This window comes from Pinus tabuliformis, chromosome 5_2, assembly GCF_031772625.1.
Source record: "Pinus tabuliformis cultivar Carrire ecotype Pingquan chromosome 5_2, CPIR1, whole genome shotgun sequence".
Classification (NCBI taxonomy): domain Eukaryota; kingdom Viridiplantae; phylum Streptophyta; class Pinopsida; order Pinales; family Pinaceae; genus Pinus; species Pinus tabuliformis.
The window spans coordinates 217,552,850-217,568,995 of NC_142306.1; the positions used below are offsets into that span (position 1 = coordinate 217,552,850).

Here is a 16,146-nt window from a genome sequence, read left to right on the forward strand (position 1 = left end):
ATTGGAAAGTTTTTGAGGATGATGATGAAATAAATAGGTTCTTGCAAGTCATTGATGAATTTTTTGAAATGCAAATTGACCAAGAAAATGAAGCCTTGAAAGAAAGTCCCCAATCCCAAATTAGAAACAAAATTGGTAAAGATAGCATTGTCCAGCTTCCGAGCAATCATATTCCTAAGGGTTTAATTCCTTTAGAAAGACTGTTTGACCAGAATGATGTGCCTTACAAGGCTGCCCAAAAAGAAGATCAATTTGCAGTCTGTAAGCATGATATAGGGAGTCCAGGTCAGCCAAGATATGTAAATCTTTTCACCCATCTGTCTGCTGCCCAAAATGCTGAATACTTCAATTTAATGAAGCAATTTGCTGATGTGTTTGCCTAGGAATATAATGACCTGAAAACGTATGATAAGAAGATAATCCAGCGTAAAATCCCTCTAGAGAAAGACACCATACCTTTCAAACAGAAGTTGAGACCAATAAACCCTTTGCTCCTTCCTTTGATTGAAAAAGAAATTAAAAAGTTGCTGGCTGCCAAAATCATAGTCCCTCTTAGATATTCCAAGTGGGTAGCCAACCTAGTAGTGGTAAGGAAGAAAAGTGGAGAAATCAGACTCTGTGTTGATTTCAGAAACTTAAACAAGTGCTCCAAGAAAGACAATTATCCCTTGTCGAAAATGGAGCATTTGTTGTAGAAGGTCTCAGGAGCCAAAGTGATGTCTTTCTTGGACGGATTTTCAGGGTTTAATCAGATTGCTCTGCATCCAGATGACCAAGAGAAGATTGCATTCACCACTCCTTGGGGCACTTTTATGTATGCCAAGATGCCTTTTGGATTGATGAGTGCTGGAGCCACCTTTCAGAGAGCTATGGATATAGCATTAGTGGGAGAGAAGGAAAAATTTGTCCTTATCTACCTTAATGACATAACAGTGTACTCCAGCAGCCATCAAAACCATTTGCGGCATTTGAAAAAGGTGTTTCCGAAGTGCAGGAGGTTTGGGATTTCAGTCAATCCTAAGAAGTCACAGTTTGCTTTAGAAGAAGGCAAGCTGTTGGGACATGTTGTTTCTGCTGCAGGTGTCTGAATTGACCCAGAAAGAGTAAAAGCAATACAAACCCTGTTTGTCCCGAGATCAAAGAAGGACATCCAGTCCTTTCTGGGCAAGATTAATTTCGTAAGGAGGTTTATACCAAATTTTGCAGAACTGGTGAAGTATATTACCTTCATGTTGAAGAAAGGGTCAGAAATCAAATGGACTGATTCGGCAAGAAAATCCTTTGAGTCCATTAAGAAGGCTATTATGGAGGCTCCCACTTTAATAAGTCCAGATTACAGCAAGGAGTTCCATATATTTTCTTTTGCCTCTATTGACACCATTGCAGCAGTGTTATTGCAAGAAGATGAAGAAGGCTCAGAGCATCCGGTGGCATTTTTCAGCAAAAACTTAAGAGATGCTGAACTGAGGTATGACATTATTGAAAAGCAAGCATATGCTCTTATCAAATCCTTGAAAGCTTTCAGAGTTTACATTCTGCATTCCAAGATAATTGCATATGTACCCTCTGCTGCAATAAAAGATGTCTTAACACAACCTGATGTTGATGGAAGAAGGGCTAAATGGATTGCAAAGTTGATTGAATTTAATATAGAGCTAAAGCCCACCAAACTCGTCAAAGGTCAGGGTTTTGCCAGATTGTTGGCTGAAGAAAATTGCAGATCATTGGATATTGATTTCTTGTGCACAATTGCAGAAATTGGTCAGATAGATGAAGAAGAGGAAGCAGCTGAACCAGAGGGAAAATAGTCAGTGGCTGAAAATCTAGCTTCTTGTGATTGATATTCTGCAATAGTTAAATTCTTGCTGAAGCTAGAAATCCCTCCAGGCTCAAGCACAAGTAAAGCTAGAACTATTAAGCTTAGGGCAGCTAAATATTGCATTAATAAAAATCTGCTCTATTGGAGGGATCCATCTAGAATGCTTTTGAGGTGTTTGGACAAAGAACAATCAATGGAGGTTATGTAGCAGTTTCATTCTAGCATGTGTGGAGGACACCATTATTGGAAAACCACTGCCCATAAGATCCTTAGAGCTGGGTACTATTGGCCCACCTTGTTTTCTGATGTGTTTTCATGTGTTAAATCTTGTGACAGGTGCCAAAGATTTGAAGGGAAACAACAGTTGAAGTCCCTGCCCTTAAAACCAATACATGCAAAAGGACCTTTCCAGCAGTGGGGCTTGGATTTCATTGGAGAAATCAATTCACATTCCAGTGGCCAGCACAGATGGATACTAGTAGCCACTGATTATTTTACTAAGTGGATTGAAGCAATCCCTACTAAGAAGGCTGATCATAATGTGGTTATGAAGTTTTTAATTGAAAGTATCTTTACCAGATTTGACTTTCCACATAAATTAGTCAGAGATAATGCAGCAGCCTTCAGGGAAAAAGAATTGGTGGATATGTGTGATCCAGTGGGTATTAAACTGGTTCATTCCACCTCATATTATCCTCAAGGAAACGGTCTAGCAGAATCCTCTAATAAAACCTGATAAGGATAATTAAGAAGCTGCTGGAGGACAATAAAAAGTATTGGGATTCTAAGATCAAATATGCACTGTGGGCTGACAGAGTAACCGTTAAGAAATCCATAGGGAATTCTCCTTTCAAGCTGGTATATGGCACTGAAGTTGTATTCCCAATTCAGTTAACTCTCCCTGTGGCAAAATTCCTTCAAGAAGAGAAGAACGAGGAAGAAGACATGGCAAAAAGGATCACTAATTTAGCAGAGGTACACCAAATCAGGGAACAACTCTAACCCCTAGGGTTCATTGTAAAACCCTAGCCTTTCGATGCTTAGGGTATGTCAATGTTAATAATGAAACCCTAGTCTACTTAGGGGTTGTTGATAGAGTCTAGAACATATAGTGAAGTTTAGGGTTTTGATAATGTCATGGTAAACGCTGTAGTCCCTTAGGGTTTGCTGTTAATGTCTAGGTTATATAATGAAATCCTAGATCTTTAGGCTTTAGTGAATTATGGTTTATGAACAAATCCCTTGTAATAACTAAAGTAAGATCCTAGGAATGAAACCATAAGTTTATATTAGTCAGTATGATCGAAACCCTAGTCTGATTAAAATTGTTGTATATCTAACTTCGATGTATTGATGTTTGTATCTTGGGTTTACCTAGTAGATATTGATATGAGATGTTAGTGCATGATAATGAAATCCTAGATATGTATATGTGAGTATGCTAACTTGATTGTTGATTAATGAAATCTAGGGTTTGTAACAAAATCCTAGTAGAATCTGTTATGAATTCTAGGACATAATATTGAAAACCTAGATTTATAGTGCTATGATTGGATTGATATTGATTTGCTTTAAGTATTGATAATGGAGTCTAGGGATTGTGACAAAACCCTAGCAAGTTGTTGAAGTCTAGAATATAAAAGATGTGACCGTTGTTAATTATGAACCTAACTAGGTTTAGGTATTTGATGTCTAAAGCTTGAATGTTTGATGCTTCCATTGTAATGACATGATTTTGATGTAGTTAACTTCATGCTTCTATATATTTGTATTTGGTTGTACTTGCTATTAAAGTTTTGAAGGTACATAATCTTCAAGATGTTGAAGATGTTCGTAATTGTACACGATAATAATGATGAGCATGATGAAGGAAGCTATTATCAAGATAACATTGTTGTGATGAGGAAGAAATGAAGCCATGAAAAGATGAAGTTTCTCTGATGTTATGAAGCTGTTGATCTCCTTATGTTGAGAGGGAACTTGGATGAAAGAAAGTGCATCTCTATCCAGTTGAGAGGGAGGGCATATGATGACAGTCATAGAAAATACCTCGAAGAAATGAATGAATAAAAGTACTTCAGACAGATGTTCATAATTCATGAAGTTTCTAACAAAAGACTTGAGAAATACTAAGGCTGTATTTGGTGCCCCTGAAGAAGTGAAAAGAGAAAGCTTCCGACAAGTTGTATCTAGATAACTTGATGTTAATATGAGTAGCATCAAGATGATTGAGGACCCCGAAGGTTTGTGTTTACTTGTATACATTTGAAGGGTTATTACTGGTTGGGGTTGTGATTATGCAGGATCTCTCCATAAAAGGGTTGAATGTTTGAAGCATGCTTGGATTGGTGGATATATCTGATTAGGAGAGATAAAACATCTTGTGGCAACAAGATGCTTGGGAGGACATCTGGCCGACCTATGTGTTGATGTCTAGATCCCGAAGTAGGGAAGTTAGCGTTGGTCATGGAGCTCTAACCTTGGATACACACCTAGATCCCTGGGTTGGTGTTAGAGCTTAAAATCCTGATGGTACCTAGAGTGGCTAAAGCTTGAGTACACCTTAGTCCCACCTGATTAGAGTACCTTGGTCAGGTATCTAATCTGTAGCACTGCGTGTGCTGTAATTCTTCATAGAGCATATCATTTTGAGATCTTCCATGTACCTCTGTATATATGTAATTATGAATACCTCCCTAGTTAAGAGGGAGTGTTGAAGAATATAACTAGTGTCGGTCTTCATAATTGTGTTTGAGTCATGTATTTGTCAAAAGAAAGAAAAACAAATTATTGTAAAAAGAAATTGACTTATTAAAGCATGGGTTTCATGCTTGGGTCAATGGTTAATATGTAAAAGCCTCCATTGCATGCTTTTAGGGTCTGTGTCAAGAGTCCTTGCCCTTGTCATAATGTAATAGACCCGTCTTGGGTTTCTTGAGTCAAGAAATAAATTTATTTTATTGTAAATTAGGTCATTTAGGCCTCCTCCACCAAGTCGGTCTCAACCTAGATAAGTTGGCCTTATCAAGGGAATTTGACCTCACAGATTCCCTATATATTGGTAACTATTCGACCTCATTTGGAGCACCAATCAAGAAGTTGAATCTGTGGTAGCTGGAAGCAATAAAAGGGTGCAAAATTCAAGGAAGGAGGAGGAAAACCTAGCGAAGGAGAAGGAAGTCTTTGTCAAGCAAAAATAAATTGAGTTTTCTCTCTTTGTCTCACACATGTTGTAGGAGGGAAGAAATTGTAGGACTAAGGCTTGGCTGAAATTTTGAAGCAGTAGGGCCAAAATTTTGTTTTGATGTAGTGCTGATGCAATATTGTTGCAGTTGATCTTTGAAGTTTGGAAGGACAGTTTGAGGGTTGACTTGGTTGAGTGAGGAAGGTCTTTTGGTCAAGACTGAGGTCTTGGTCTATCTCACTTTGAATTTGCTAGTGGAAGAGTTTGACTGGGTTTTCCCTTATAGAGGGGTTTTAGCCCTGGTTGAGTGCCTATATCTTGTGTCATTGATCTTCATGTTTTGATTTGATGATTGCTTGATGAAAAAAAGATAAAAGAAGAACATAAAGAGAAGTTAATAAGACTACAAGAATATCACAAGTAATTATCAATATAAGAAAATATTTCTGATTTTCTAACACACTATAGTGTACTGTGATATTTAGAGATGCATCAGGTTTAGTGAGAATCTAGTGTTTCATGATCTTTACAAGAACATCTTTATTTGGTATCATTTTCTTAGAGGCACTGTTTAGACATGACTAGGAGCAATGGTCCTTGAATATGTTCCTTCAATTTTGCAAGTGCCAAATATTTTAATGAAGCCTTTGGCTAATTTGTAGTTTGAGATGTGAGGGAATGATTAGGCTTGGTGCAGATCACCTTATTCACAAAGAGGGAGTGTTAAAGAGTTATCTAGTTGCTTGGAAGCTATTTTCACTTTAGGAACACACTTCAACAATACCCATAAGATCATTTCCTGTGCACTGCACCGATAGAATTGGGATAAAGTCTTACATTAGAATGGTATGTTAATGAGGTGCATGCATGCTGACTACAATAGGCATGCAACTTCCTTGGTTCTTGTTTGATCTTTGACAGTTCAATGCCTATTTTAACCACTACTATCTTTTTACTTGCTGTTTTTAATTTCGAGGAAAAACACATGTAGATGAGGTCCCCCATTTTAGACTAGGGCACCACTAATTCACTCTTCTAGCCATACAAATTTCCTCAACCTATTTTTCTGCTTTTCTTTAAATTGCTTCAAGCAATTATATCCTTTTCAATATTGATTCTTTTAGCATGTAACACCTTTCCATATCAGTGTTCCAAAGCAGCTAGTGACTTAGGAAAATTCAATTATAAATTGAAAATTAGGGTTAGGGTTCTGAATTCTTTGATACGTAATTTTGGGATGGATGCCACACCCATACTAGATTCTTCAGCCAATTATGGTTGAATGCATGGTTCTTTTAACTTTGATTTTGCCCATACATTTATATCTGTTTTCCCCTTACACTTCTGTATGTGACTCCAAGGTTGCCCAAATTTTTAGGAATGGTTTTGTGTCTGGTAGGTTATGGTGTCATTAGATATCTTTTATCTAGGATGCTTGTTTTCCCCATTGCATTTATATATGTTTTCCCCAATGTTAGGTGAGCAATTGAAAGAAAGACAAATCATAGAGGTAATTGGTATAGTAAAGAGAGCACATTAACTACTGCCATCCGAACACTAGGAAAAAACAAACATTTTTTATTTCTTAATAATTTTGTTAAGGTAATTGCAATAAAAATCATGCATTAAGTGCATATGTGGAGTAGATTTAGTCTTACAAATTTGGATCTGTAGGAAATATCAACTATCCTGTATGGCATCCACAACCAATAATTTGCCCTTCTATGGGATTTCTTTAGATAAATTGGGAATCTATTATTGCTTCTATAACTATTCTTCTATTGCTTTTGTTGGGACGATTGTCAAGATTAATGTTTCTTGGTACATGTTATCATTTACTCTTATCCTTTTTGGATGAAAGGAATTGGTTTTTGCCTGTTTTGAGACTTTGGGTTGGTTAATGTCTTGCTATGTTGTAACTTTAGTTGTGGGGTGTTTCTTCATTCTTCCTGAAAATTGCCAGAGATAGCAAGATTGGCTCGTTTGGACTGGTTCGAATTTTTTGGGAACCTACCCCGAACCATAATTGAACCAGCTAAACCATACAATCAGTTCAACTTCAACTGGTTCCTCTAGTGGTGTTATTGTGTCATGGGGGCACGCCTCCCATGTACTCGAGAAGAATCAAGGCTCATGTCCAAAGGAACGATTTAGAGATTTGACGAAGGTGACTCTCAAGCATGTGCAACATGTTTCAAGAAGGCTGGAAGAAGAAAGAAGTTTGGATTCTAAAAAAGAAATGAGGGAAGAAACCCTAAAGGAAGAAGAGCTACTCCTCAAGGAAAGAGAGACATGTCAAAAGTTCAATGCTATCATTGTCATAGATTTGGTCATTATGGAAGAAATTGCCTTGAACGATCGAATGATAGAAGAAAGAAAGGGAAAGCAACATGCTTCCACAACAAACATGGGTGAACTTCCAAAGAAACTTAAGACTGAAGATCCAGGTACTAAAGATTTCTTTTATTTCTTCGCCCTTATAGGTTCTATTGCAAATAGCGGTGATTTGTGGCTAGTAGATAGTGGTGCGTCAAGGCACATGACCAGAGATCATGACAACCTCACAAGCCTAATGGAAATAAGATTATCTCAAAAGGTAGAACTTGGAGACAAAAACAATTATGCAGTAAAAGGCATTGGAAAGACTTCTATTGAGCTGGAATTAGGTGAAAACTTTCATCTTAACAACATATTATATGTACTAAGTTTGAAAAAGAATTTGGTTTCTATTTCATTCTTGGAAGATAATGGAGATGGAGTAGCAATTGTTGATAGCAAAGTTCTTGTTTGGCCCAAAGGCTTCAATATAGATTCTACTAGAGTAATTGGAGATCGTGAAGGAAGGTTGTATAGACTTCTGAAACAACCTACTCAAGCTCATGTACATAATGATATTAATTCACGTGAGCTTTGGCATAGGAGATATGCACATCTTCACTATAGAGCTTTTCCCGCTTTAAAACAAATGGTTTCAGGTGTTCCAGATTTGCAAGTAGAACATGAAGAAGGTTGTAAAGGATGTGCGCTTGGGAAAAATGTCAAGAAACCTTTTCTAAGCAACGAAAGTAGATCTAACGAAATTCTAGATCTAGTCCATTCTAATGTATGTGGTCCGATGCCAGCGAAATCTCTTGGAGGCTCTTTATATTATGTAATCTTTATTGATGATTTCTCTTGCAAGACGTGGATTTACTTCATGAAGACGAAGGATGAAGTCTTTGACAAGTTCCAGGAATTTAAGGCTGAAGTAGAAAACTTGAAGGGAAAGAAGATCAAGATATTGAGATCTGATAATGGAGGAGAATATACCTCCAAGGAGCTCGTTTCCTTTTGTAAAGAAGTTGAGATTAAGAGGGAGTTGATAGTCCCTTACAATCCACAACAAAAAGGAGTTATTGAAAGAAAGAACAGAACCATCGAAGAATTTGTAAGGCAATGATGTACGACCAAGATTTACCAATGTTTCTATGGAGTGGTGCATCTATGATAGTTAAATACATTCAAAAGACAAGTCCTCATCGAATTTTGGAAGACAAGACACTTGAAGAAGTGTTTATTTGGTTGTTCATTTGAGAATATTTGGTTGCTTGTTTATATTAATGTACCTAAAGATAAGAGAAAGAAGTTAGAGCCCATTGGAAAGAAAGGAATATTTTTTGGATATAGTGAGTCATCAAAGGCATATAGAATCTATGCTTCAAGACAAAAACAAGTTGAAGTTATGAGGGGTGTGATCTTTTATGAGAATTTGGCCTATTGGAAATCCAAAGAAGTTCCAATGGACTTGGATGAGGACGAAAAACATGAAGCTCCCAAGGAAGAAGACTCAGGTCCCGTTCAACATCCTATTGATCATCAAGAAGAGCTAAAAAGGCCCAGCGATCCAATGGGCCTAGTTGTTGTCCCCGAAATCAGGAAGAGACCATCATGGCTTAGATCCACTTTGTAGGAAGCAGAAGGGCATGCAACACCACGTGGCACCTTAAGAGAAAGCAAGAGACCAAAGAGGTATTCTGGTTATGCAACTTTGATGACCAAGCTTATTGATTTTGAACCTTTCACCTATGAAGAAGCAACTAGCCAACAAGTTTGGAAGGATGCGATGCTGGAAGAATACCAATCGATTATGAAGAATGATGTAAGGGAAATTGTGCCGATACCTGAAGGAAAGTCCATTGTAACCTCCAAATGGATATACAAGATCAAGTATGCAGTGGATGGTAGTATTGGCAAATTCAAGGCACTATTTGTGGCTAGAGGGTTCTTCCTGAAAGAGGGAGAGGACTATGATGAGACCTTTGCATGGTTGCTAGGTACACTACTATTAGATCTATTATTTCAATTGCTTCTTCTATGGGTTGGAACTTACGTGGAATGGATGTAAACACTAGTTTCCTCAACAATGTGATTGAGGAGGAAGTGTACATAGAGAAACCTCAAGGTTTTGAGGTTCATGGAAAAGAGTCTCACGTTTGCAGATTGAAGAAAGCCTTGTGTGGACTTAAGTGATGCTGATCCAAACCTATACTTCAAGGTTGAGAAGAATGAACTTGTGATCCTGCTATTGTATGTTGATGACCTATTTCTGACAGGTGTGGAGCATCTCATTATTTGGCGTAAGAGGGAGTTAGCTTCTGAATTCGATATGAAGGATCTTGGGTTGATGTACGACTATTTGGGGCTAGAACTGTGGTAGAAGCTAAGTGAAGTCTTTCTTGGTCAAGGAAAATATATTATCAAGATATTGCAGAAGTTTGGAATGATGGACTGTAAATCAATGTCGACTCCCATGGTGACAAATCTGAGAAAGCTCAGCGAATGAGTCAGATTTGGTAGATCCATCCATGTACCGAAAGTTGATTGGCTCTGATGTATTTAATTAATACCATGCTAGGCATTTGCTTTGCAGTGAGCACGTTGAGCCAGTTCCAGGTGGAACCAAGACATGATCATTGGATTGCAACAAAGCACATATTGAGATATTTGCATGATATGATTGATTATGGTTTGAGATATGTCTCAAATGGTGATATACAATTGCAAGGCTATATAGATGCAGATTGGGCAGGGAGTGCTGAAGATAGAAAGAGTACATTCGAAGGTTGCTTTAGTTTGGGCTCCACTACGATTTCGTGGATGAGCGGGAAGCAGGCATTTGTTGCACTCAGTCCTATTGAGGCAGAATATATTGCAACCAACTTAGTGAGTTGTGAAGCAGTTTTGCTTTAGAAGTTACCAACAGGATTGTTTGATCATGTTCTAGAGTTGATTATGATATATTGTGATAATCAAAGCTGTGTGATGTTGACAGAGAATCCATTTTTCGATGATAGGTCGAAGAACATTGAGATCAAGTACCACTTCATTCGTGATATGGTGCAAAAGGGAGCAGTGAAGCTCTAGTATGTCTCTACTGATTAGTAGATTGCTAATATTCTTACAAAGCCTTTGTTTAGAGTGAAGTTTGTATACTTTAGGGACACACTTGGACTTGTTGAGAATGGATCTCTCATTAAGAGTAAGTGTTGATGAGAGAGCATCGTGGATTGACATTCTTCTTGTGTCATATATGACCAAAATTAGGGAAAATGGTCCCACAGAGGACAATCATTCTTGTTGTATCAAGTATATTAATCAGAATTAGGAAGAATGGTCCTTGAGGCCCATAATTACTTAGATAGAGTGTGGCCTTTCAACATCAAGATCATTTAGCATCAGGCCCAAAATTACTCAAATAGAGTGTGGCCTTTGGGGATTCACCATGTGTTAGGTACTGACCAGAATGATGGTGAACCAAGACTAGTATGTATACCGTGTGTCAAATAGACCAAAATTATAGTGACTAGTTGATGCTAATAATGTACCATATGTTGGGAGTATTGACCAAAATTATGGTGAGAATACACCATGTGTCAAAGGTACCAACCAAAATTATGGTAGCCTATTGATGGTGTTGATTTACCGTGTGTCAAAGTTGTTTGGCCAGAATTATGGTAGCTAAATGCTGATGATACTATTGATGATTTGTTGTAACCTTAGAGAATTTTGTCAATGTGAAGAACATCTGTCTAGTCATTATTAATACTTCCCTAGCTAAGAGGGGGTGTTGAATTTTGTAGCTATGGTTGGTATTCATAATTTATATTTTAGCCCCTATAATGTATAATGTAAATGTAAGACATGTTCTTCATGTCATTTTTATTGATTAGCCTTTGAAAGAATTATTATAAGACATGTTCTTCATGTCGGATCTAAAAGAGAAAAAATTGAAATTTGAATTTTGAATTTTTGGCTCCAAACTAGTCAAGTCGGCTCTAGTGAAGAGACACCCATTAGTGAAGACAAAACACTATAAAAAGGCATTCAACCTCCACAAGACCACCATTCGATCTCACACAAGAAAGACAGTTTCTGGGCATCCAAGTGGAGGAGGACAAGAAGGACAAATTCATCTCTAGCATCTCTCTCTCTCTCTCGAACTCACACGTGTGAATTTTTGGGTAGTTTCTGGGCGAACCGAAATTCTAGGCAGGTCAAGTTTTATGGGCATATTCTGGAGGCTGAAATTCAGCCTAGGGCAGATCAGAGAGGGCCAAAGTTTGAAGGGCAGAAGTTTGACTTGACTTGACTTGACTAGAGCACTGCTTGACCAGGTTATTTGTTGATCAATTTGATCTCATAGTTGACTAGCAGCATTAGATGTATCTCTTGTTGAACCGAAGAATTTCTGTAAAGTAAAGGTGGTTGGGTTTTTCCTTCAAGTGGGCTTTACCAGGGTAAATCTTGTGCTCTCTTTGTGCATTGTGATCTCTACTATTGTTTTGATTTTATGGTTGAATTTCTGAAGTGTAATTGCTTAATGATAAACTAGAATTGTTAAAAGATATATATCATTAGAAATAATTATCAGTATTTCAGAAATTTGTGCTTGTATCTATTGCAGTTGAAAAATCAACACTTTCTTGCCTTTGGATATATTTCACTTGGTGTCTGTGCTGCCTTTCCTTGCTGTCCTGACCTAGTCGACCTATTTCTTGCCTTGTAGAAAGGTTTTTCTCCTCTGCTTGAATTGGCTTTTACTTTATTCCAAATGGCGTTTACTCAATTCAAATTATCCTCCAATGTGGCTGCTGTTTCCAAGGGTATCACTGAAAATTGTTGCTGTTTTATTTCCTTTTCCATGAAAAGAAACAGCCTTCAATGCTGTTTCTCCAAAGCACAAAGTATCCTTTATGTATACTCAATATCTGGCTTTTCTTGGGTCTTATATCTTTAAGGTTACCGCAGAGCTTATGCATGCTAACTTTCTAAGGAAAATTGAAGGCAAGATTAGGACGTTGAAGTTGATTAACTATAAATGCTACTCTTTTCCAAGCAGATCACCCTTCATCATTCCATCTTCAAGCAATTCTCCCCCCTGTGGAATATGTGCAGATGGGGATGACTAGCATTCTACAATCTTCACTGATATCTTCCTTTTACTATTCTTTGCTGTCTTTTCCTCCATGGTAGAGTGAATCATGATACAAATTCTCTTGATGTCCACAGCTAAGGCACTTCGAATTTATTCTTCTAAAGTTGTTGTTAGGAGCATCCCACATGGCTGTCTTTGATTGCATATCACCAAATTGTTTAACAATAGAATCTTTTCCTGAGTGTGACACGTGTAAGGGGATTTCCCTTTAAACGGAAATGACTATATATATATTTCGCACACTACTCATAAAACTAGTTTAAGCTGTTAGAGCATGGTTGGGTATGAAAAAAGTTATTAACTCATGTCAATGGTCCAATGGTCTCAACAACTACCAAAAAATTTTAAGGTGTTCTTCTCCAACAACCATAGCATAATTGCTATGATCCGAGTGAAAACAGTTTTATTGGACTTGCTTTTTCACCAAAATCAAGTAGTAGTCAAATCTAATGCATGGGCCCCTGATGGTCCAAATATTGAAAAAGCGGACCTCCCAAAAATATCAGTTGCCCGGAAACTGAGGCGCAACTGAATATAAAAGGTCGTCTGATTGACGGTTATGCCACAAAGCATCTGGAAATAGATCAGTATGACTGTGCCTCACTGGACCTTAAACTTGCTACGGAGGGTAACAGGACTAAGGACAAACGAACATGTCAGGTACAACCAGTGAAGAGGGAGTGTTTATTTGATCAGTCAAGAGAAATATATCTTTGCTGCATATATTTATAAATCAATAAAAGGAAAGAGGAAGAAAGAGAGGAGCCAGCTAAACTTATATTAGTACATGGAAAGAAGGAGAAAGTGCTGTATACTTTTGAGGTGTTGTCTCGAACCCCAGGAATTCACATGTTACTGGAGAAATGCTCTAACAGAACATAAAGATATAATTTTCTGTCTACTTTTGAGTTCTTCTCTCTAAATCTCAGAAAGGGGCACACCATTGGAGAAATGTATCTGGCAGAACAGATGGAATATATTTTGCTAGGATGATCATATAGTATACGTAAATTCAAGTACAAATGAGTACATTCATTCTTGGTGTTGGATTTTTTTTCTTTTTTCTTTTCCCTTTGCCTTAGCATAGAGATCAATGGTTTCATGGATAACCTTCTTGATTTTTCTTTTCCCTGTGATCAGACTGATCGTCTCTTGGCTTTACTTGTGGAGGAATCATCCCAAGCAGAGAAGTCTGGACAACCTCTTCCTCTGACCATTGTTTTTGTTGAACGAAAGGTATTTGTTATTGTTTTTCCAATGCCTGCACAGATAACATCAGACTTTGTTATTTGTTACTTTGGATCTGGGATTATTTTTTCATGCAGTTTGATTCTATTTATTTGCCCTTTATGGATTTTAATTTATTGGATCTGACTGTAGACAAGGTGTGACGAAGTTTCAGATGCATTAGTTGCGCAAGGTCTCCATGCAGTTGCACTGCATGGTGGTCGAAGTCAAGTGGAAAGAGAAGCTGCTTTACGTGAGTTTCGTAGTGGCTCCACTAATATTCTGGTGAGGTTAAGCTTGCTGTTTTTCTGTTTAATGGTATAGATGATTGAATCTTTGTTTCTTATCTTTTCCAACACACTTTTCTCTTGTTGGGGGTGCTCAATAACAAAAACTAATTTCCATGTTTATTTAATTATTATAAAATTCGTAGGTCGCTACAGACGTGGCCTCTCGAGGTTTGGATGTGACTGGTGTTTCCCATGTTGTTAACCTTGATCTTCCCAAGGTTTGTTATAGTCCCATCTAGTAGGATTTCTTAATATGAAGTAATGGGGCCATCTGGACATTATTTTGTTTGTACACATTGAGCTTTATACGTACTTCAATATTTTTTAACCAACATGACAGGCTATGGAGGATTATGTGCATCGTATTGGAAGAACGGGCCGTGCAGGGACCAGTGGCCGAGCAACTTCCTTTTACACAGAGCGGGATATGGTATAATTCTTTGTTGCAGGTGTTTCGATTCTAACTGCTTTTTCAATTCTTTGGCTTCAAAATTTCCCAGTTACCTTTGTACCTTTTAATAATGAAATGAATGTTACAGTTCCTGGTTGCTCATATTCGGAAGGCAATAGCAGATGCAGAAGCTGGAAACACCATGGCATTTGCAACTGGAAAGGTCTGTTTTCCGCTAAATACTGAACTGAATTGTTAGCTTGTGAAAATTATTCATAATTTAGAATAAATATTTGTGCCTTTGAAATGATATGGCTATTTGTGGTTTTCTTTCTTTCTGAGATCATTGAGGATTTGGCGTAGCTTTTCTTTTTAGTATCTTTGCTTTTTGTTGCATATTTGGCGATTGTGGTTTTTCTTTTCATATTTTATTTTATTTTTTATTTCTTCCTGCTTAGACAATAATTATACTTTTTGAAAGAGCATAATAAATCCTTTTCTTTGAAAAAATTGCTTAGGCTGCAAGGAGAAAGGAGAGGGAACAGGCAGCAGCGTTTCGGGAAGGAAGACTAGCTCCTACTGGAACAGGTGTCCTTGGATCCACCACCATTCGTGTTGAAGACAAATATAAGTACATGTTGGCACAGGCAAATCTCAAGCAAGAAGGTGCTGCAGATAATGCCTGGGATGATTGATTTCTTCTTTTTATATTCTTTAATCACTTTGGAGGTATGGAGGAAATATCGAAGGACTGCATTCTTGACTTCTCTTTCGACAGGAGGTGGATGAAGATTTAAAGTGCTTGCCATGAGCATTCAGTGTGCGGGTGCCCTGGTTTTGTGTCAACTTGATGCGCTGTGAATTCAGCATACCATATATCCATGGGAAAACATGTGGAGGTGGCATTGTACAAATTGTGTACACGGCAGTATCTATGATGTGGTTCTATCACAAGGGAAGCATTGTATCTGCAACTGACCATTTAAATTACTGATCAAGAAAGATTAGTTGCAGGCCTATTAACAAAAACTCATACTTTATTTACTGGATAGCTCTGACCAACAGATTCAAGTTTTCGTTTTTCTAAAGCAATAATTAATCTTCCTCGCTGCAGTAATTGGTTGTCAATTATAGCTATGAATGGTACAGATTGGCAAGCTTTTGTGCTAAATTACTTGTTGACACTCAGTATCGTAAGTACACAGTCTATTCTGTATAGTGAGTACGGAGTATAGTGAAATGCTGTAGGTCTGTGACATGTTGGTCCCAATTGTGATAATAGTCTTTTATTGTGCGCAAAGTGAGTTAAATTTTGTTTGATTTTTGTTGATTCTCTGAGGAATGGCCATGTGCTAATGTTAAACGTTGACAAACTTCCTTCTCAATCCTTCGAAGGGGTTACACTTATTTCATCTGTGGGATTCTAGCTGTAGACATAAGAGATGGACATACGATTTGACTGTTAGCATTGTTCAGAGATGAAAAAGAATTAACGAATCCATCAATTTCTTAGGAGGTTTGTCAGAGAGATAAATGATAGTAAGTTGATAATCGATCAGTTTCCAGATAGGCGCTGTGTAAACTTCCTTCAGTCCTGTTAAATTTCATTTTTTTTCTTTTAGGCTGCTGTAAGTTTTATTTGGAGCATGCTTACATGCTGTTGTGTCCCTTAATTGATGTTTCTCTATGTATTTTATAAGCCACATGAAAGCTATTTACAAAAATGTCATGAAGTAATTTTATAAACTTTGGATGGGGTAG

The 16,146-nt window shown here is 37.5% G+C and overlaps 1 protein-coding gene across 1 annotated transcript in view; it reads left to right on the plus strand.

Moving 5' to 3' along the window:
- Positions 1–15,705, plus strand: part of LOC149158326 (DEAD-box ATP-dependent RNA helicase 20-like) — a 246,380-nt gene extending 230,675 nt beyond the window's left edge. The window contains exons 9-14 of the mRNA XM_089436196.1: positions 13,618–13,713; positions 13,858–13,989; positions 14,138–14,212; positions 14,335–14,424; positions 14,534–14,608; positions 14,904–15,705. Of these exons, the coding sequence (XP_089292322.1) occupies positions 13,618–13,713; positions 13,858–13,989; positions 14,138–14,212; positions 14,335–14,424; positions 14,534–14,608; positions 14,904–15,080 (645 nt within the window). The 3' untranslated portion in view covers positions 15,081–15,705. The remainder of the gene's footprint in view (positions 1–13,617; positions 13,714–13,857; positions 13,990–14,137; positions 14,213–14,334; positions 14,425–14,533; positions 14,609–14,903) is intronic.
- Positions 15,706–16,146: the final 441 nt, after the last annotated feature.